The 17,906-nt window shown below is 38.1% G+C and overlaps 1 protein-coding gene across 1 annotated transcript in view; it reads right to left on the bottom strand.

Annotated features, from left to right (window-relative positions):
- The window catches only part of LOC135156921 (DNA-directed RNA polymerase II subunit RPB1-like), a 36,581-nt gene extending 22,139 nt beyond the window's left edge, over positions 1-14,442 (bottom strand). The window contains exons 1-10 of the mRNA XM_064110806.1: positions 14,115-14,442; positions 8,356-8,509; positions 7,565-7,680; positions 6,233-6,412; positions 5,124-5,405; positions 3,928-4,089; positions 3,273-3,493; positions 2,225-2,357; positions 1,367-1,491; positions 64-274 (exon numbers count right to left, since the gene is read on the bottom strand). Of these exons, the coding sequence (XP_063966876.1) occupies positions 64-274; positions 1,367-1,491; positions 2,225-2,357; positions 3,273-3,493; positions 3,928-4,089; positions 5,124-5,405; positions 6,233-6,412; positions 7,565-7,680; positions 8,356-8,509; positions 14,115-14,201 (1,671 nt within the window). The 5' untranslated portion in view covers positions 14,202-14,442. The remainder of the gene's footprint in view (positions 1-63; positions 275-1,366; positions 1,492-2,224; positions 2,358-3,272; positions 3,494-3,927; positions 4,090-5,123; positions 5,406-6,232; positions 6,413-7,564; positions 7,681-8,355; positions 8,510-14,114) is intronic.
- Between the last annotated feature and the right edge of the window lie 3,464 nt (positions 14,443-17,906).

The following is a 17,906-nucleotide window of genomic DNA, read 5'->3' as shown; positions in this document are numbered from 1 at the left end:
ACAAGTACTTGCACTTCATGATTACTCTGTAACGAGTAATGATGAAAAATATTCTGGACAGACCTTGTCGATGAAGACATCCCTCTTGGTAAACTTCCTAATGGCACACAAGGAGTCCTGTACGATACCCATGACAGGCCTGTTGGACTGGGGTGTGATCATGTTACGAGGTACCATGATGATCTCCGTCACCTCCGCTCTCGTCTCCATGGACTGAGGAACGTGAAGGTTCATCTCGTCTCCGTCAAAGTCAGCGTTGTAGGGCGTGGTTACACTGTCGGATAAACGATAAATGAATTCGGGCTGAGAGACACTGTTTTCTGAGAACAGACATTTTGATATCATCATCTCTAAATTGTCTCGACATGCTTAGAGTTGTAGTTTTGTGATAAGCCCTACATCAACTTTGTAAATTATAATTATTATGACCAATTATTAAAAGTTTAGTTTCAAAGCATATCGAGTTGGTGCATAACTTCCGGGTGTATAACTTCCTGTTACTTTGACCTTGGGAACAGATCATTGACACACAAGAAAACTTCATAGCTGATCTGTCAAACAGTCATTTAGTTATTGTTTATTTTTTATATATTTTGTGACCTCTGTGACATTGTCCTACATCCATCACTACATTGTCCCTCCAATATGCATACCTAGAATGCAATTCACATTTGTCCCCTTCTTTAAATTGTGAGAGCATGAATTTGATGATTCAACAAATATTATAATTGCTCCAGAAACCACCTTTGCCTGCCACGGACATAATCCCTCCTGTGCCAGATTAACGTTAGGGTGCAACCATAAGAGGAGTTTTGCATTGGGCTAAACTGATTTAACTTGCAATAACTTGTGATTGGTTTATTGTAAAGAAAAGTTTTGTGTGTACTTGTGATGCACTCATCACTATTGTGTATGAAATGTGACCTGAGTCGAATTAGGCAGTCCCCTGTATGTTACTCTAGTGAAGCAAAGCAGGCAAAGAGTAGAAGACGCATGCTGATATCAACAAAAGCGAGAAATAATTTGTCACTTAGCAATTCATTTGATACTCTGAACTGGGGGCGCCGGAGTCTAGTGGTTACGACTCTCGTCTTTCTATCAGAGGGATGTGGGTTCGAATCCCAGCCAAGGCGTGTTTTCCTTCAGCAAGAAGTTTACCCATATTGAGCTGCACTCAACCCAGGTGATGTATTGGGTACCCGGCAGGATTAATTTCTTGAATGTGCCGAGCGCTGAAAAGCAGCTGGAGCTAAAGCCGGGGTATTAATAATTCCAATGCGCCTCGGAAAAGATTATTTCTTGATGGCGCTATATAAACGCCTATAATTATTATCAACTTAATCAAATACTTTGATGAAATACTCACCTAAGATTGAGACGGAAGGTTGACCATGTCAAGACCTTGACTCTGTGACCCATCATAGACATTTTATGAAGTGTGGGTTGACGGTTGAAGATAACCACATCATCATCACGCAAATGCCTCTCAACCTATATCAAACATGATCAATGTAGCATCATCATTATGGCAATCACTGATGGTTTTTCTTAGCCAATTTTATTTGACCTAGCTGTTATATTATTAATTTTGCATAGATTTGCTTTGCTTCAAAAAATATTTCACTGAAATGCATTTAATATCCCTCGTAGCCCATTTCATTTTGTATCCCCCCCAAAAAAATGTTACCATTTTAATTCATTAGTATATATATCATATGAATCAGTATACCCTAAAACAGATAAATATCAAGGATACAGAAATAAAATGTGTTTTATTAGACAATATTTTTTAAATTTTACATAAAAATATATTTCGATTTGATGCCAGATCAAAACTAAATATCTGCACATTCTGACAAAAATCCACTTCTCAAGCAATTTTCAGGATAAAATTTCTGTCTGTAGCTTTCTGATATCGAATCACTACATTTGTAAAACAAGTAAAACAAAAAAAATTCAAGGAAAAGAGAGAACATTACATGTAGTTACTCCAATATTTAAAAAAACTCAAATTTTCAAAAGAATCAATGGTTGAAAAAGATTCAATGGCAACTACATTTTGTAATATTAAAATGAGATTATGTTTGAATATTATGGACTTTTACCACATTTCAGATATTTTCAGATAATTTTCATATCTCCCTCCCCATCACAATAAAAACATAAAATAAGAGCTACTCCTATGTTAACAGTATGCAGTTGTCCTAAAGATATCCATGAATACCTTATATCCACACTGAAGATGTAGATCACTCGGTTTAGGATGGAAGCGAAGGTCTACCCTTTCTCCATTGTCTCTGATGATGTACTTGGCACCCGGGTACTGGTTGTGACCCCTTGACACCAACTCTTGTAATCTGCAGAGAAATATTGATGAAAGAGAATTAGGGGTTGGGTCATATCGGGGGCCCTGTTGCATAAAAGTTACTATAATAGTAACTATGCCATCCACTGATATCCTTCAGGGAATCCTTGATTCTGATTGGCTGCTGAGCATCGTTGCCATGGTAGTTGCAACTGGATGGCAAAGTTACCATGATAGTAACTTTAATGCAACAGGACCCATATTTTTTTTGCAGACTTAGTGTCTTTCCGAGCAGGATCAACGTTCATTATCGTGAAGCCTTCTTCTCCACTTCCAGGTTGCCAGCTTTTTCCTATGAAAGCATGCACTGCAAGTGACATTGGAAATCAACAAAAAATATAACTGAACTAAAGAGATACATAACTGAATTGAAGAAATATATAACTGAGCATGGAACCCCAAAAGCAGGGGAGAATAAGGATTAATCAGTAGTACTGACAGAAAGATGGATTTGAATCACTTAGGTTAGGAGATAATGGCTCCTGCAAGGTGCTGAGTACACTGTTGTCTATTCAATCTCTTAGGATTAATGGGGGAGGGTCCTAGTGGTTCTGACTCTCGTCTTTCCATCAGAGGGTTGTGGGGTGTGAATCCATGCCATGGCACTTATTCCTTCAGCAAAAACATTGTGCTGCACTCAAACCAGGTGAGGTGAATGGGTACCCGGCAGGATTAACTCCTTGAACGCATTGACTGCTGAAAGGCAGCTCGAGCTAAAGCCGGCTCGAGCTAAAGCTGGAGTTATAATAATTGTCTGTCTCAGAATAGATTATTTCTAGATAGATAGCGCTATTATGATTAAAGCAAAGGAGTCACATGCAATAGGAGCGCAAAGATTTTGCTGTCAAATTTTGTCTCCTAACCCTTCCACAAAAAGCAAACATTGACCAATTGGATGGATACTTACTTGGCAATGTTGAACGGCGTAACAATCTCTGGATATGTGAGGTTGGTGGCGATGGTCCTTGGTACACCCACCTGATCAATCATGAGATTTGGATCCGGGGTGATAACGGCACGGGCAGAGAAGTCGACACGCTTACCCATCAGGTTACCACGGATACGTCCTTCCTTGGCCTTTAAACGCTGCTTGATGGATTTCAGAGGTCTGCCAGACTTTTGCATAGCCTAAAATACAAAAATATTTAAATACAAAAATATTTAAATGAACTATTATAAATTATCATTATCTTTATTATCAACTGTCTCTCAAAGATATAAGCAGACTCAAAGTTAGGGAGAATATCGGGAGAAAAATCAATTTATTCTGTCGCCTTTGGGACAGGACATTAAGGGAAATGAGTATACGCAATGGAGAATTTTTAGCGGGAAAGAACAAAAGAACCCCCTAATGATTAATAATATTCTTTAATGAAATGTAATTACTAGTATTTTTATGTAAATTAATTATCATTACTTTGCTGTAAAGTAATTATCATTATAAGGAGGTAAATTAGTTATTATTACATGCAAAAATCCAAAATAAACATATGTATGGAGAATGTGAATTACAGCTATTATCATCATCATGTAGGTTAGTTGCAACAACACTGACAACATACCCTTGGCAACCCTGGAAGTTCATTGTCAATGATTGTGGCAACATGAAACTGTAACATCCTTGTATCCTCAGCAATGATGTGTGCCGCAGCTCCATTCTGTTCGTTTCGTTTCAGCTGGTTGTTAATCTTCATGATATCGGCCAACTTGTGGGTCAGATCATCCTGTGAAGAGAAGTCAGATAAAAGGTTACTTAAAGAGAGAAAAGACAGCATAAAGCAGATAGGGAAAGCAGTATTTGCTATTATTTTATCAAGAAAAATAAGAAAATCATATCGAAACAAGTAGAGGTCAGAATGGTCGAAAATTCATATTCTTTCCTCCTAACTTAAAATGGTTGAGAGGTCTCGTAATGTATCAATATTTTCTTGCATATTTGACAATGAAATACATAAATATAAATGGAGACATCGATCATCAAAGGAAAAAGACACATATTAACAATGGAACAAGACTTCGGGACCCAATAACACAAAGGTTAGTGATTAATTGTCCGCTTGATTTTCACGATTGATTGTACATTGTAGTAAAAGCAAACAATCGTAGAAAAATGTGCGATATTTGCTAAGCTTTGTGTTAGGGGCCCATGAACATGCTTCTGAAAAGGATGTATAGTGAAGACAATAATTTAAGCCACACACTGCCGAAATTATAAATTCATGATGTATACAGCAGCTTATAATAACTCATGCCTGCAATGTCCTCAGATATCCAGATATTATAAAATATTGATGTACATTATTCATTTGCCCCTCAATAATCTATTGTAAAGAGAAAGAGATGTCTCATAAATGGCTTTTATTTCCGTTTTAAATTAAATTTAAACTGAGGTACTGTGGAAGACCATCAGTGAACAATACCTTTACAATGACTTGGGGCCCGTAACACAAAGCTTAGCAATGATCGTAGAACATTTTTCTACGATTGATTGCATTGACTACAATGTACAATCAATCGCTAACCTTTGTGTTACGGGACCCTGGTAATGATCCAAACTTTTGCTCACACTGAGCACCTAGAGATGTCATTAACCTGCCTTTCAATATGAATGAGCCACAAGGATTGTTGCTATATCCAGCAAACCCCAAGCAATTTACAGGTCCACAATGACCTATATTTGTACATGCTCAGATTTTATCAATGATCTGGCTAATTGGGCTTTAACACAATGGCATTCGTGACTGAAGCAGAGTCATACCTGATTCCTTGTTGATCCAAACATGACAACGGCAGGTCTAACGCAGAGCGGAGGGACAGGAAGCACAGTAATGATCATCCAATCGGGACGGGTGTACTTGGGGTCCATTCCAAGGGCTATGGACTCCTCATCGGAAATACGCTTGAAGATCTCATGCACCCGCTCGGCAGTGAGGACGATCTTCTTTTCTTGGGAATCTTCGTTGACGTGTTTCCATTCTGCTGTCAGGTCTAGACCGCTGCGGCGGATCTGAGGCTGGTAGCGACCACAACCTCCATGACTCTAACCATTGGAAAATGAAGCAATGTTTAGACAATTGTCTATTATAAAAATATTGTAAAGACAACACCAAATACAATTAAAGAGTGCATGAGAAACAGGGTGGGAACTAATTATTATTTTTAAAGGGCTAATTTTGTTTGTTACTTTAAAAAATTTGGGGAGCTATACCTTCAATTTAAAGGGCAACTTTTTTGCTTAACGTGCAATCATACTTTAGAAACATACCTCATTATTCTGTTGTATGTAGAATATTGACTTTCTACATATTCTTTAATAATGTTTGTGGCTGATCTTGGGCAACTACAGAAAAGATGGTCACCCAAAATCATTCCATTTTGCAAATATTAGAGCAAATTTTGACTGTCACTACGGTGGAATAACCTCCCGCTATCATGAATTGCCTCTGCTGATGGAAAATGAACTGAAATTATAGAGACATCACAGGAGAAAAATGCTTATAATCATAATAAGCAATTATGCTGGGTCCACAAATACAAATGCTACATGAACTGTATGTGGTAATTATGAGTACAATTATACAACTTTGACAAAATAGTAAGGGAAGACAATGACCATTATACATGTATGACAACATACAGGACATTTTTCATTATGCAACCCCGTTACTTTCCAAAACATGAAGTAAAAAACAGTATATACATTTAATAATCAAATGTTCCAATTTTATAAAGTGCCCTACTTATCACACAGGGACAAACATATCTAAAAGTTTTACAGACATATATCCCAGGCCATTGGATTTTGGCTTGCCGGCATACAGGGCATGCATTTATATTGCAATCTGAGAAGGGAACTTGATTACTGACCACTTTCTTTTCTGGGACCTCTTCCCCTTCCCTCTGGGTGAGGTTTGCATCAAAGGTTTGGTCCATCTCCTCCCCACCTTCGCACATCTTCTTCTTCCTACATTCATTGTAGACATGCAACAGGCGCTTCCTGGGTTGACCCTTTGTCTTGTTGATGACCTCCTTGATCTTCGGATGGTTCTACAGAAACGTAAAAAAATAAATAAATAAAAGTAATAGTGATGAGATGGAGAACTGAGACTTTAATTTGGTAGAAATTTAAAAATGCCCTACACTATGGAACATAAAAGACTTGCCAGGGGATTTAGTTGGCATCCAGTAAATTTCAATTTTTTTGCATATTGAATATCAGAAAAATCATAATCATTCAAAATTCCTCAGTAAATCTTTTCTGTTGCCCATGGGGTCTTTAAAAAAAAAGTTTTATTCAATCAGGGATATAGGGTTTCTAGAGTCTGGGAAATTATTTTTTACACTTAGTAAGAATGGTACAAATGGCATAATTGCTTACCAAATTCAGGTCAATGGGGTTCTCTTCATAATGGCTTTCAGTTTTCTACCCCCATTTCAACTAAAATTACATGCATATTATTCCCTCCATTTTCTGCTTTTAAAAATAATAACAATGTGCACCTCCCTTCTACATATGCGTGAATGAGCCCCAAAACATTTATTTTTGTTTTAACCCTATCTGAACTGGGCTATTTCAGACCAGTATATACTGGGGGGGGGGGGGTCAATTTGACCCCCCCCTCAGATCTCGACCGCTGATTGCGCGATCGCCGCGAAAATTTGCACATGCGTAGAGCCGGATGTAAACTACAAGACTGTATAGAAAATTTTTCCAAATATTGTTTACATTTTTTTATTAATTAATTATGCAAATAAGCGTATGAAATTTTCCCTAAATTTGTTTTTTTGTGTATGTTTTTGCCTTTAACTAAATTTATATAGCTAGAAGAATGCAAATTTTTGGTGGGAGTATCAATTATTACATTTCTAACAAATATCTACAAAAAATTGCAAAAATATGATTAATTTGTTATTAACACAATTTGCATTGACTTTGTACACGGAATCACATTTTTGAGCAATTTCGGGTCTGACATGCACTTACAAAATGTTGCGTAATTTCGGAACCACGTACCCGGGCGTCACAAATTTGGTCTCAAATTATGCGCAAGACTTAAAAGTAAAAAGTCAGCGAGCGGTGCGGTAAAAAAATTTGGCGCGACGGCGTAGTGACGAAATTTGTCGAAGGGGGGGGGGGGGTCAAATTGACCCCCCCCCCAGTTTAATAAGGGTTAAAGCTGCATTAGTAATATAACTTACTGCATCCACCAAGAGCTTAGAGCAGAAGAAGCAGACACATCTCAGAACCTTGATAGATTTGGTTAAGAATCCAATATGAAAGACAGGCTTGGCAAGCTCCATATGACCAAAGTGACCTGAAATTCAAATATAAAAAAGTGTGGTGGGGAATTATTAACTATTCACTGTGGTGTTGCTAGTCTACCTTGTCCGGGATCGGGATCAAATCCTGCTGGTTTAATGTTCCAGGACAGATCAGGTTTTTGACAAACCATTTACCCGTTTTGTAGCCTACTTGCAAAAAATTCACGTTTTGTATCTTTACATCAATGAAACTGTCTCTCTTCTGTTCATATTCCTTTTATTTGTTTGTAAACTAACAGTTAAATGTGAAATATTCCTTTCTTTCTTGGCTCTGAAAGACCGAATTCTGAAAATTTAAATTGGTGTAATTTTCGTATTTGTGCTTTTCTGCTCCTGCTTTTGACTTTAAAAAATTGATCAGAACAAAGATTAAGTTGAGCGATATTGTTGGTTTTGCATTGAACATTTTTGAAATTGTCAAAATTTTGCAAGAATTTCACATTTTGTACTTTGTGAAATTTAAATACAAACCTGATTCACTTTTGGCATGAATCTGTTAACTCTCAAATAAGGTTTTATTCATAAGGAGACAAAAAATCATCAGGTCATCTAGACATATAAGGAATGTGAAATTCAAACCTTGGGTGAAATAGTAAAATAAACAGATTTACAAGTTAAATATGATCATCTAGAGCAGACTAAAGGGAATGTTTAGAGTAACTGCATACCTGGGCAATCTGTTTGGTTACATGCACAAGTTTGACATCTTGAGGTTCGATCAATGGCTCCTTGTCTCGGGTCCATCAATCCACCGAGCTTGGGCTTGCCAGCTTCCATTACCTCAGAGTAGCGGATACCACCTTCTGTCACAGACATCCGCCTCTGAAATTCATAAAAATGAAGAGAGAGAAAGATAAAGTGGCAGGCAGATCTGAAATTTAAGGAATGTTTACAAGTATTCTGATTGGCAGAATGCCATACTCAAGTGGTAAATGTGCATACAGTAGGCCAGAACTGAAACCTTACGTTTATTTTGTAAAATGATCACTGCTTTTATTAAGTTACGGGCAGTTATGGTTAGCCAGCAAAATACCTTCCCCAATAGTTGCTGAATAATGATTAATCACATTTCACATCAAGGCAGGGGGGGGGGGGAGGAGTTGAATCAACCCCTTCAGATCTCGGTAACCAATCGCGGGAGTGCCGCGAAAATTTGCATACAAGTAGTGTATGGTGGTTTGACCATCCGTGTCTCAACACATTTCTTGCAGGGTCATATTCCTACATTTACATGTATGTACATAAAAAGCTGGGTGCTGGGCACATGTTATTTACCATATGCAGGCCTATAGGCAGCACCCCTGCCCTGGAACTCAAGCTGACAACCCAAAACAAAAAAGGGTTATTGCTCCCAATTCATTGAGATTTTTTTCTTTGCTTGTCAAATTTCTTCTTACAATATTCCCTGAACTTTTTTGACAAAACCCCCATGTAAAATTGTTCCCAGGCCCAGGACCTTTCAGGGCTCGATTTTAGCGGGAGCCCAGTGGCAAATGGCTCCCTAAAACCTCTGCGGGCTCCTTAGAAAGTAATTGAAAAAGCCCGGCGGGCTCCCTAACTTTTTTCTTATACCAGCCACAAAAACGGTTCCATTATTATTACCCCCGTGTGTAATTTCTAATGCACACATTTCCCCTATGGATATCACGATTCTGTGAAAAAGTAGTTCGAATTGCACATGAAATAAATCCCAGAATTCTAATTATAACCTCGCATTGGTGAGTCCGTCGTTGTGTAGACTTCGGCTCTGAACCCTCGCAAAACGAGCCTATTATTAACATCCAAAATAATTTACTTCGGTTGTGAATTATAACTGAAAAATCATTTGTTTCATTGTGTTCTAAGGAAGGGGTAAATATCGGACAGTAAATCATCAAACAAGGCACCATCTGATTTAAGGAGGCCGCCGGATTTTACTCACGCACGCACTGACACTTGAGCAAGTCTGAGCTCTCTGTCTCTGCCAGAGCTCTGGGGGACGATTTGGTCAGTAAAGGCCTCAATGATGGTGATTTTCTGTTTCAGATAGTTTACATTTCAGGTCTATTTTTTCAAACAACTGATAAAGTTGGATGATTTCTTCATTGTGATGTATATTTAAGTTATTAATGAATACTTTTTCACCAAATTTAGACTCCCTCATAGAGAAATGCAATTTCCGTGGAGATCTGCATTTTTCAAAGAACTGCAGGAAAAGTTAAGGTACACGTACAAACATGTGCCTACACTTATCCTGTGTGGTTTTGTACTGATATAAAAAGGATATTATTGAGTAGAAATTACATAAGTAATTAATTTCCTTTACTTATACATGTATATCCAAGTCCACCTCACAGTCACACCCACAAACACGCACTAACCCACACCCATGATTCTGAGCATGAAAAAATTTTTTTTTAACAAATAAGTTCTACAGTAGATCTTTCATAATTTATTATTAGTAGATCAGACTCTCTCCCTATATTTATATATGTACGTATTCATCTTGTTTATTTATTTTATTTTATTTCAGTTTTGTTTATTTATCTTTTTTTTGGAGGGGGGGGTGTCATTAAAAATGAAAAAAAAGGCCAGTGTGTTTGTGAAGTTGTATACCGGTGTGTAAGGCTGTTGGGGAGTCAAAATACGCTTAAAATCTGATTTACCCTGAATAAATACACCTAGGGACAGTGATTTTCCGCGATCGCGGAAAACGGACGGAATTCACGGAAAGGGCCTTTTGAAACGGAAAGTGGCATTTCAAACGGAAAATCACGGAAAACGTATATTCCCTCAAAATACACAGAATAGCAACAGAAATTACTCCAAAATCACAACAAAATGAGAATATTAAATGGCCACAAAACCCCAGAAAACACGGTCTCAATTCGCTAGTTTCATGACAATTCACACATCGTGACTGCACTCGACATCAGCACACTCGATTGTACCCCGCACCGTACCCGTAACCGGCGCGGCCGGCCGGCCGGGTTGAGCTTCACATATGCACACATATCGTTCACTACACGGTCGTGTGTTGCTGCCCTCTACGTTTGAAGATGTAACAGCACGATATCGTGATCTTTGAATCCAAGATGGCGGATTGGCAAAAGCCGTTGACGGATGATAAACGATGTCCAAAAAACCCCAAAATTATCGATAAAATATCATTTCACCGTGAAATAATGCTAATAATGTGAAAGGTGAGGATGTATGCATGCTAAATAGGATTGGAAAAATATTTTATGCACCCGCATAGATCCGATTAGAACGGATTCTATTGTGTTATTGGTACAGTAGCAGATACAAATTTTGACCAGTGCGAGTGTACGGTACGTGTTGTGATTTTGTGTAAACGGAATTGTCACTTTTCCGTGTGTACAAAGTCTATGGGAAAACGGAATTTCCGTTTTCTGACATGCTGAAACGGAATTTGAGATTTTCTGAAACGGAAAACGCAATTTTTTTAAACGGAAAATCACTGTCCCTATACACCTGGGGAGTGTTTCATCAACATTTTCATCCGACAAGTTGTCAGATCTGACATCTTTCTCTGATGTTGATTGGCTGAGAGGTACTGTTACTATGGTAACTGTCGCATAAAATGGGACTTGTCGGACAAAACGTCCGACAAGTCCTTTCATGAAACGCTCCCCTGGTGTTAATGAATATTAAAAAAAAACAAGTGGAATGCCTCTGGCCGTCTCACCTGCATCACGCGATTCAATATAGCAGCAGTGCTGATTTTGAAAACTACTATAACTCGCACAAGATGTTCAGTGATACTTGGTTACTCTTATTACCACGTTTTATGAACTAGACCAATACACTTATAGAGATATGATGGCAATTCAACAAATACCCCCAACGTGGCCAAAGTTCTTTGACCTTACATGACCTTTGACCTTGATCATGTGACCTGAAACTCGCACAGGATGTTCAGTGATACTTGATTACTATTATGTCCAAGTTTTATGAACTAGACCAACACACTTTCAAATTTATGGCTGTAATTCAACAAATACCCCAATTTGGCCAAAGTTCATTGACCCTAAATGACCTTTGACCTTGATCATGTGACCTGAAACTTGCACAGGATGTTCAGTAATACTTGATTACTATTATGTCCAAGTTTCATGAATCAGATCCATAAACTTTCAAAGTTATGATGGTAATTCAACAGATACCCCCAATTCGGCCAAAGTTCATTGACCCTAAATGACCTTTGACCTTGGTCATGTGACGTGAAACTCATGCAGAATGTCCAGTGATACTTGATTAACCTTATGTATAAGTTTCATGAACTAGATCCATATATTTTCTAAGTTATGATGACATTTCAAAAACTTAACCTTAGGTTAAGATTTTGATGTTGATTCCCCCAACATGGTCTAAGTTCATTGACCCTAAATGACCTTTGACCTTGGTCATGTGACATGAAACTCAGGCAGGATGTTCAGTAATACTTGATTAACCTTATGGCCAAGTTTCATGAACTAGGTCCATATACTTTCTAAGTTATGCTGTCATTTCAAAAACTTAACCTCAGGTTAAGATTTGGTGTTGACGCCGCCGCCGCCGTCGTCGCCGTCGCCGCCGCCGTCGGAAAAGCGGCGCCTATAGTCTCACTCTGCTATGCAGGTGAGACAAAAACGTTATCGTGATAGTGCGTTTTAATTTTTGAAATAGTTAATGACTGGTATTATGCAAAAAAAATGTGATAAACTTGGGCTCCTTAAAACCCTTGCGGGCTCCCTAAAAAAGTGCTTGAGGAGCCCGGCTGGCTCCCTAAGAAAAAAGTTAAGGTCAGGCCCTGCCTTTCGACTTTAACTTTGTTCCTATCTGACTTGGCATCTTGGTATTTCACTTGTACAGTAGCTACTTTTCTTAACTGATTTTGTGTAACATAACATCAACTCTGTCTCTGTAACAAAATGACATTAATATGCATGCATATCACCTTTATCAGACATCACCCAGGATCACTTTTAAAATGTGCATAAAATGAAATATGGTCATCCGATTTAAGTCACAAAAGTGAAGAAAGACAAGGAGTCAGTTTGGTGAAATAATATTAAATTTCAGGAACCCAAACAGCCCTTCTTGAAAAACCCCAAAATGTCTCACAATGCATGACAATGTCCATCATGTCCAGGATCACAGATTTTGACACAGCTTTTTTTTTTCAATCTGCAAGTTTGGTGGTAGATCTATTAGTTTCAGCAGTCATCAATAGAGGCGCTGGTCGGAAAAGTGCCAACACTAATCAAGTGCACTAGCTAATGTAAACATTATCAGGTTTCATAACACAGGGGTGTGAGTGGTCACAAATAAAAAGATCTGAAAAAAGCTGAAGTGTTGAAATAGTCTGAAATAGAAAGAGTTCCCATACTTTTTGTACAGAGGAAGGCCAAAAATAAGCTGAAAATCAAAACAAAAAAAATCTGAAATCAGATAAAAATCTGAACTCTCACACCCCTGATAACAAGATTAGAGTCTACTGCATATATTGGAACTTCTTGGAAGATGGCAAGCCATGACAAATAGACAGTTAACTGGGGTGGAATTGGGGTCACTGCATTTAATTTTAGCACTCTCGATTCCCGTAATTGCTGTTTCTTTGTCCAGCAGGGGAAGTGGAAAAAAAATGCATCCCTATCTAGATCTATACTATAGTCTAGATCTAAACTAGGACAATCTCAATTTATCATATCAAGACATGATTTGTCTCAATACATATTATTATTACATGTATGAGGATATCCTTGTTTTTGATTCTGGGACAATCCCAAATTTTGGACCAGCGGCCAACGCCTCTAGGCCTAAATGCGGGGAATTGTGACAAATGACAATTTGGGTCTTTTCAATATTATTTCACCAAATTGACTAAAAGTTACGTTTTCTTCACTTTTGCAACTTAATGATGGCCATTAATCCTGACGACAGCAGTCAATTCAAAGAAACATGACAAAGCATTCATTTCATTAGACAGCTTGCAGCCATCGGTTTCCAGTTTTTTTTTATACATTTTTTTATTTCTCTGTAAAGTGTAATTGGTGAGTGGGGCCAACTGAGTTCAGCAGAACAACCAATATAACAGAGACCAAAGCTTTTGTTTTAGTCTATCATTTCATTTTATTTTCATGCACATTTTTAGTTTATAGGCGCTAACGTTAGGCCTAATTTAAAATTACAAACTGATAGTGATAGTGATCTAACGTTCGCCTCGGTTCAGAACTTCAGCCTCAGGTTAGCATGATTAAATTATAACATGACTAACATTCTACTCTTCTAGATCTAGGCCCTAAAGTCTAAACATCTACATGACCTAACAGTGCCTAATTAACTGAAATTTATGTGGAATGAAGACAGTTAAGTTAGTATTCAATGTCCCAATACTGCCTGGTTTAATATAGTGTTAACGTTGAGCCTATCGTTAAATAATTACCACTTCGTCTGGGCTGAGAACACCAAACTGCACACGTCTGACATTTCGCATCGGCGCTTTGGAATCGTTATAGAGTAGAGTCGCCATTCTTCCTGCGATGGATTATATCAAACACTCTAAGTTAGATCTTTCAATTTCTGATGATGTCCGAACATCCAACTGTGAATACTATAACGAAAATCAACACATTGGTTTTGTGAAATATGTAAACAATCGGGAGAGAATCAATTGCATTCTGGCATGGCTGAGTATAATCGGCCGAAGCGCTTTCCAGCGCAACTTGGATTCTACACGGTTTCGCAGTCCTATTTATACAATTTGGCCATGTGACGGGTTTACCAGCTTGCTGGGCTGCTAGCTCGTAGTTGTGGGCACAGACTCCACTTGTAAAAAAATGATTAGAACAAGTCAGTCAGTGGTTTATATTTAAGTTTATCGTGGGCCAAAATTGATTTTAAAAAGTTTTATATCGTAAAGCGAATTCAAATCATAGATTTATTTTAACTAAACTACACTTTTTAAGAACGACTTATTTATTTAAGTTTCAATCAGGGTTTCTTTATGCAGACTAACAAGCTGCTTCGTCCGTGTTACGTGTATGTTGCAATCACTTCGTTTTCATGATCTTTTTTTTTTCATTACCATATGAAATGGATAGGCCTATATTTATCGAAATTTATCGGGATCAAATTGATCTTCATTTTGTATTCAACCCCCTTTTTTGCTGTCAAATTTCTCTGGAAATTCTTTAGAAACCCCTTTAACTTTTGCTTGTCAAATTGACATCAGCATCAGCAGCCCCTATAAAAAAATTGTTCCCAGTTAGGGCCCTGAGTTGGTTCAAAATTTTTAATCCGGTGTTAATATATTGCAATTGCAAACCTAGCGTGTTTTTTTTTCTTTTTTTAAATTTTCAGCACTGTTCCTAATCTGCAGGGCAGTACTCCGCCAATTTTTTTTTCCAAAATGAAATGTGGTGTTTGTAAAGTAATAGGGCCTAAAGTTGGTTCGCTTTTATTTCTGCATTTCAAATTGGGAATTATTTTTTTTATCATTCATGCATTTTCTTTTTTTTTCTTCTCCCATGGAGGGGCATGCATAAAGTCGGGTGAATTCATATATCAACGAAAATGGTATGTCTAGCAGGGGCCGCAGAACGGCTTTGAAAGTGGGGGGGGGGGGCGGGCTGACCATGCAAAAAAATCATAACCAGATGGTCGATCTTTGCATTTTTATACACGGTTTAAAAAAAAAGGGCGGTGGCTGATGCCCCCTCAGCCCCCCCCGGCGGCCCCTGTCTAAAAAAGAGCATTTGGCCTCTCACCTTACCGTGCCCCTGGAGGCCCATCTGCATCGGTTTTTTCCGTTATAGGCCCTATGTTTATGTTCTCTTCAATCTATAAAAAAAAGTATAATTCGTATGGAATAACTAACAATAACTTCCAAAATAATTTGAAAGGGTCAGTGGTGTAACTACGGGGGGGGGGGGAGGCATGGGAGCACGTGCCCCCCCTCATCGGCTGGCTAAAAAAACGGGGGGAAAGGAGAAAAGGAGAAAGAAAGAGAACCGTAGTGGGGAAGAGGAAATTATTGTAATTTATATCATATTATGTTATATTGTATTATATCAGGGGCGGATCCAGCTTTTTATAAAGGGGGGTTGGGGTGGTATGCGAGGGAGCGTAGCGACCGAGTCCAAGCGAGCGGAGCGAGCGAGGGGGGAGGGTGTGGGAGGGGGTGTCCCCCCTCCCACAGTAGGGAAAATTTTTGAAAATCTGTGTGTGAAAATGGCGTTTTCTTGCAATAAATGAAATAAATACATAGAAATAGAATAAAATAAAATTACAAGTTTAAAAAAAAAAGATAAGATTTTAAAAAATGGTCCCCGGATTTTTTTTTGGTGGGGTTGCCACCCCTCCAACCCCCCCTCTAGATCCGCTTCTGTATATATATTACATCATATTACATAAGAACTATATTTTCATCAATGTATGAAGCATTATTGGCTTAGGGCGTATAGGGGGCCTATATGTGTACATCATTCCTGGTGCTTGCATGTATAACATCCCGTTTTCAAGTCAATATACACCAAATAAATTTCCTCGCACTTCGAGTCTTTATTGTTTTATGTAGTGACATATGATTTTTTCATGATACTTAAAGTGATTGCCCCCTTTTAAGGTCTGAATATCAAACATTTCCTGTCCGTGCTTACGTTCGCATTAGTGGACTGGTGCTGAGATGTCTGCTCTTCATATAAGAAAATTCAGCTCGCGCATTGCGCTCACATCATTTGGTGAGTGAAATACGAATGGTGTTAGTGGATTTCTATAAACAAGCCTTTGAATGCCCCTCTTCAGGTCTGAATTAGAAAAAAAAATTCAGCTTGCGCTTCGCGCTCGCAATATTTGATTAGTGAGATATGTATCATGTTCATGATTACATGCAATGACTACAAAAAGTGTTTCATGGGTTAGGTGTAATTCTAACTGGCAAGCGCTTGCATGGCGCTCGCATATATATGTTGTTTGTTGGAAATTAATGGCGACCAGTCATATTTGACTATTACCGCCAACTCGTTTGGTCAACTATTATTTTCTTTCTTTTCTTTGACGTGTCCTTTATAATCGTTCCTCTCCTTCTTTCTTTGTAGATGACTATGGTGAGATATGTATGCTCTTCATGAACTCCTTTAAAAAGTCCTTAAAATGTTCCTGTTTTGGGTCGATATCTTCGCGCTCGCATTGTTTCTTTTGTGAGAGAGGTACGTATCATGATCACAAAAATTTGCTTATGATATCCTTTTTTTTTTAGGTCTGAATGTCAAAAATTTTCAGCTTGCGCTTCGCGCTCGCATTATTTGATAAGTGAGATACCTAACTGTCTAATGGCACAGTCCTTATAATTTCTCTATCAGGTCAGTATACCTGGCAATTGAGCGCGCTTCGCGCGCCAACTAAGTGACTCAACATTTTTGCTGGTGCCCCCCCAATGCCATGACCCACGGAACGCCACTGGAAAGGGTAGTATGTATTTTCTATCACCTGTTTAAACACGCTACTTAAAATTCATAGTTGTAATTACAGCCCGGATAGATCACAAATCAAGTTCTACGTCTTAAAAATATACATATTTTTCAAAACCACGATCTCTTGCAAAACCATATTTGGATTTACCTTTTCAAATAAAGGGAGGTTTGCTCAACTTACATACCACGAAATATGTTCTTAATCTTATTTACTATAAGGCAAAGATGTAATAGTGAAAACATTTTTTATCATTTTTTTCATTATAAGGCCGTTTGGCGTCTGTGCCTGAGAGGCGAAAAGCGACCTGAATCACTGTGTCCCTATTTATAAGGTCTCTTCTCCCGATATAGTTGGGGGAATGGGGGGGGGGGGGGGGGAATGGCCCTACTCTTATACGATCGGATTAGTTAACGTGCAAAGGCGAACGTGGCCTCCATTTAAAGGACATAACATAACATAACAGGTACTTACGGTTACAATGTTTAATATCAGTGGTTATTTACTTCTTCATGTTGATAGAAATAATATGAAAGGTGGTGGTGTTGCTATATATATAAAATAATCTTATCAATTTTTTATCAGGAAAGACTTACAATTTGTGAGTAATAGTGCTGAATCATTATTTGTTGAAGTTGAAAATTGTAATTCCAAAAATTATGTTATAGGTGTTGTTTATCGACCACCCCACTTAAATACTGAATCCTTCTTCTCTGATATAGATATTATTCTTCATAAACTTACAACCGAAAATAAAGATATATAT

This window comes from Lytechinus pictus, chromosome 16 (genome assembly GCF_037042905.1).
Source record: "Lytechinus pictus isolate F3 Inbred chromosome 16, Lp3.0, whole genome shotgun sequence".
NCBI lineage: Eukaryota > Metazoa > Echinodermata > Echinoidea > Temnopleuroida > Toxopneustidae > Lytechinus > Lytechinus pictus.
This window is presented reverse-complemented; position numbering and strand designations above follow the sequence as displayed.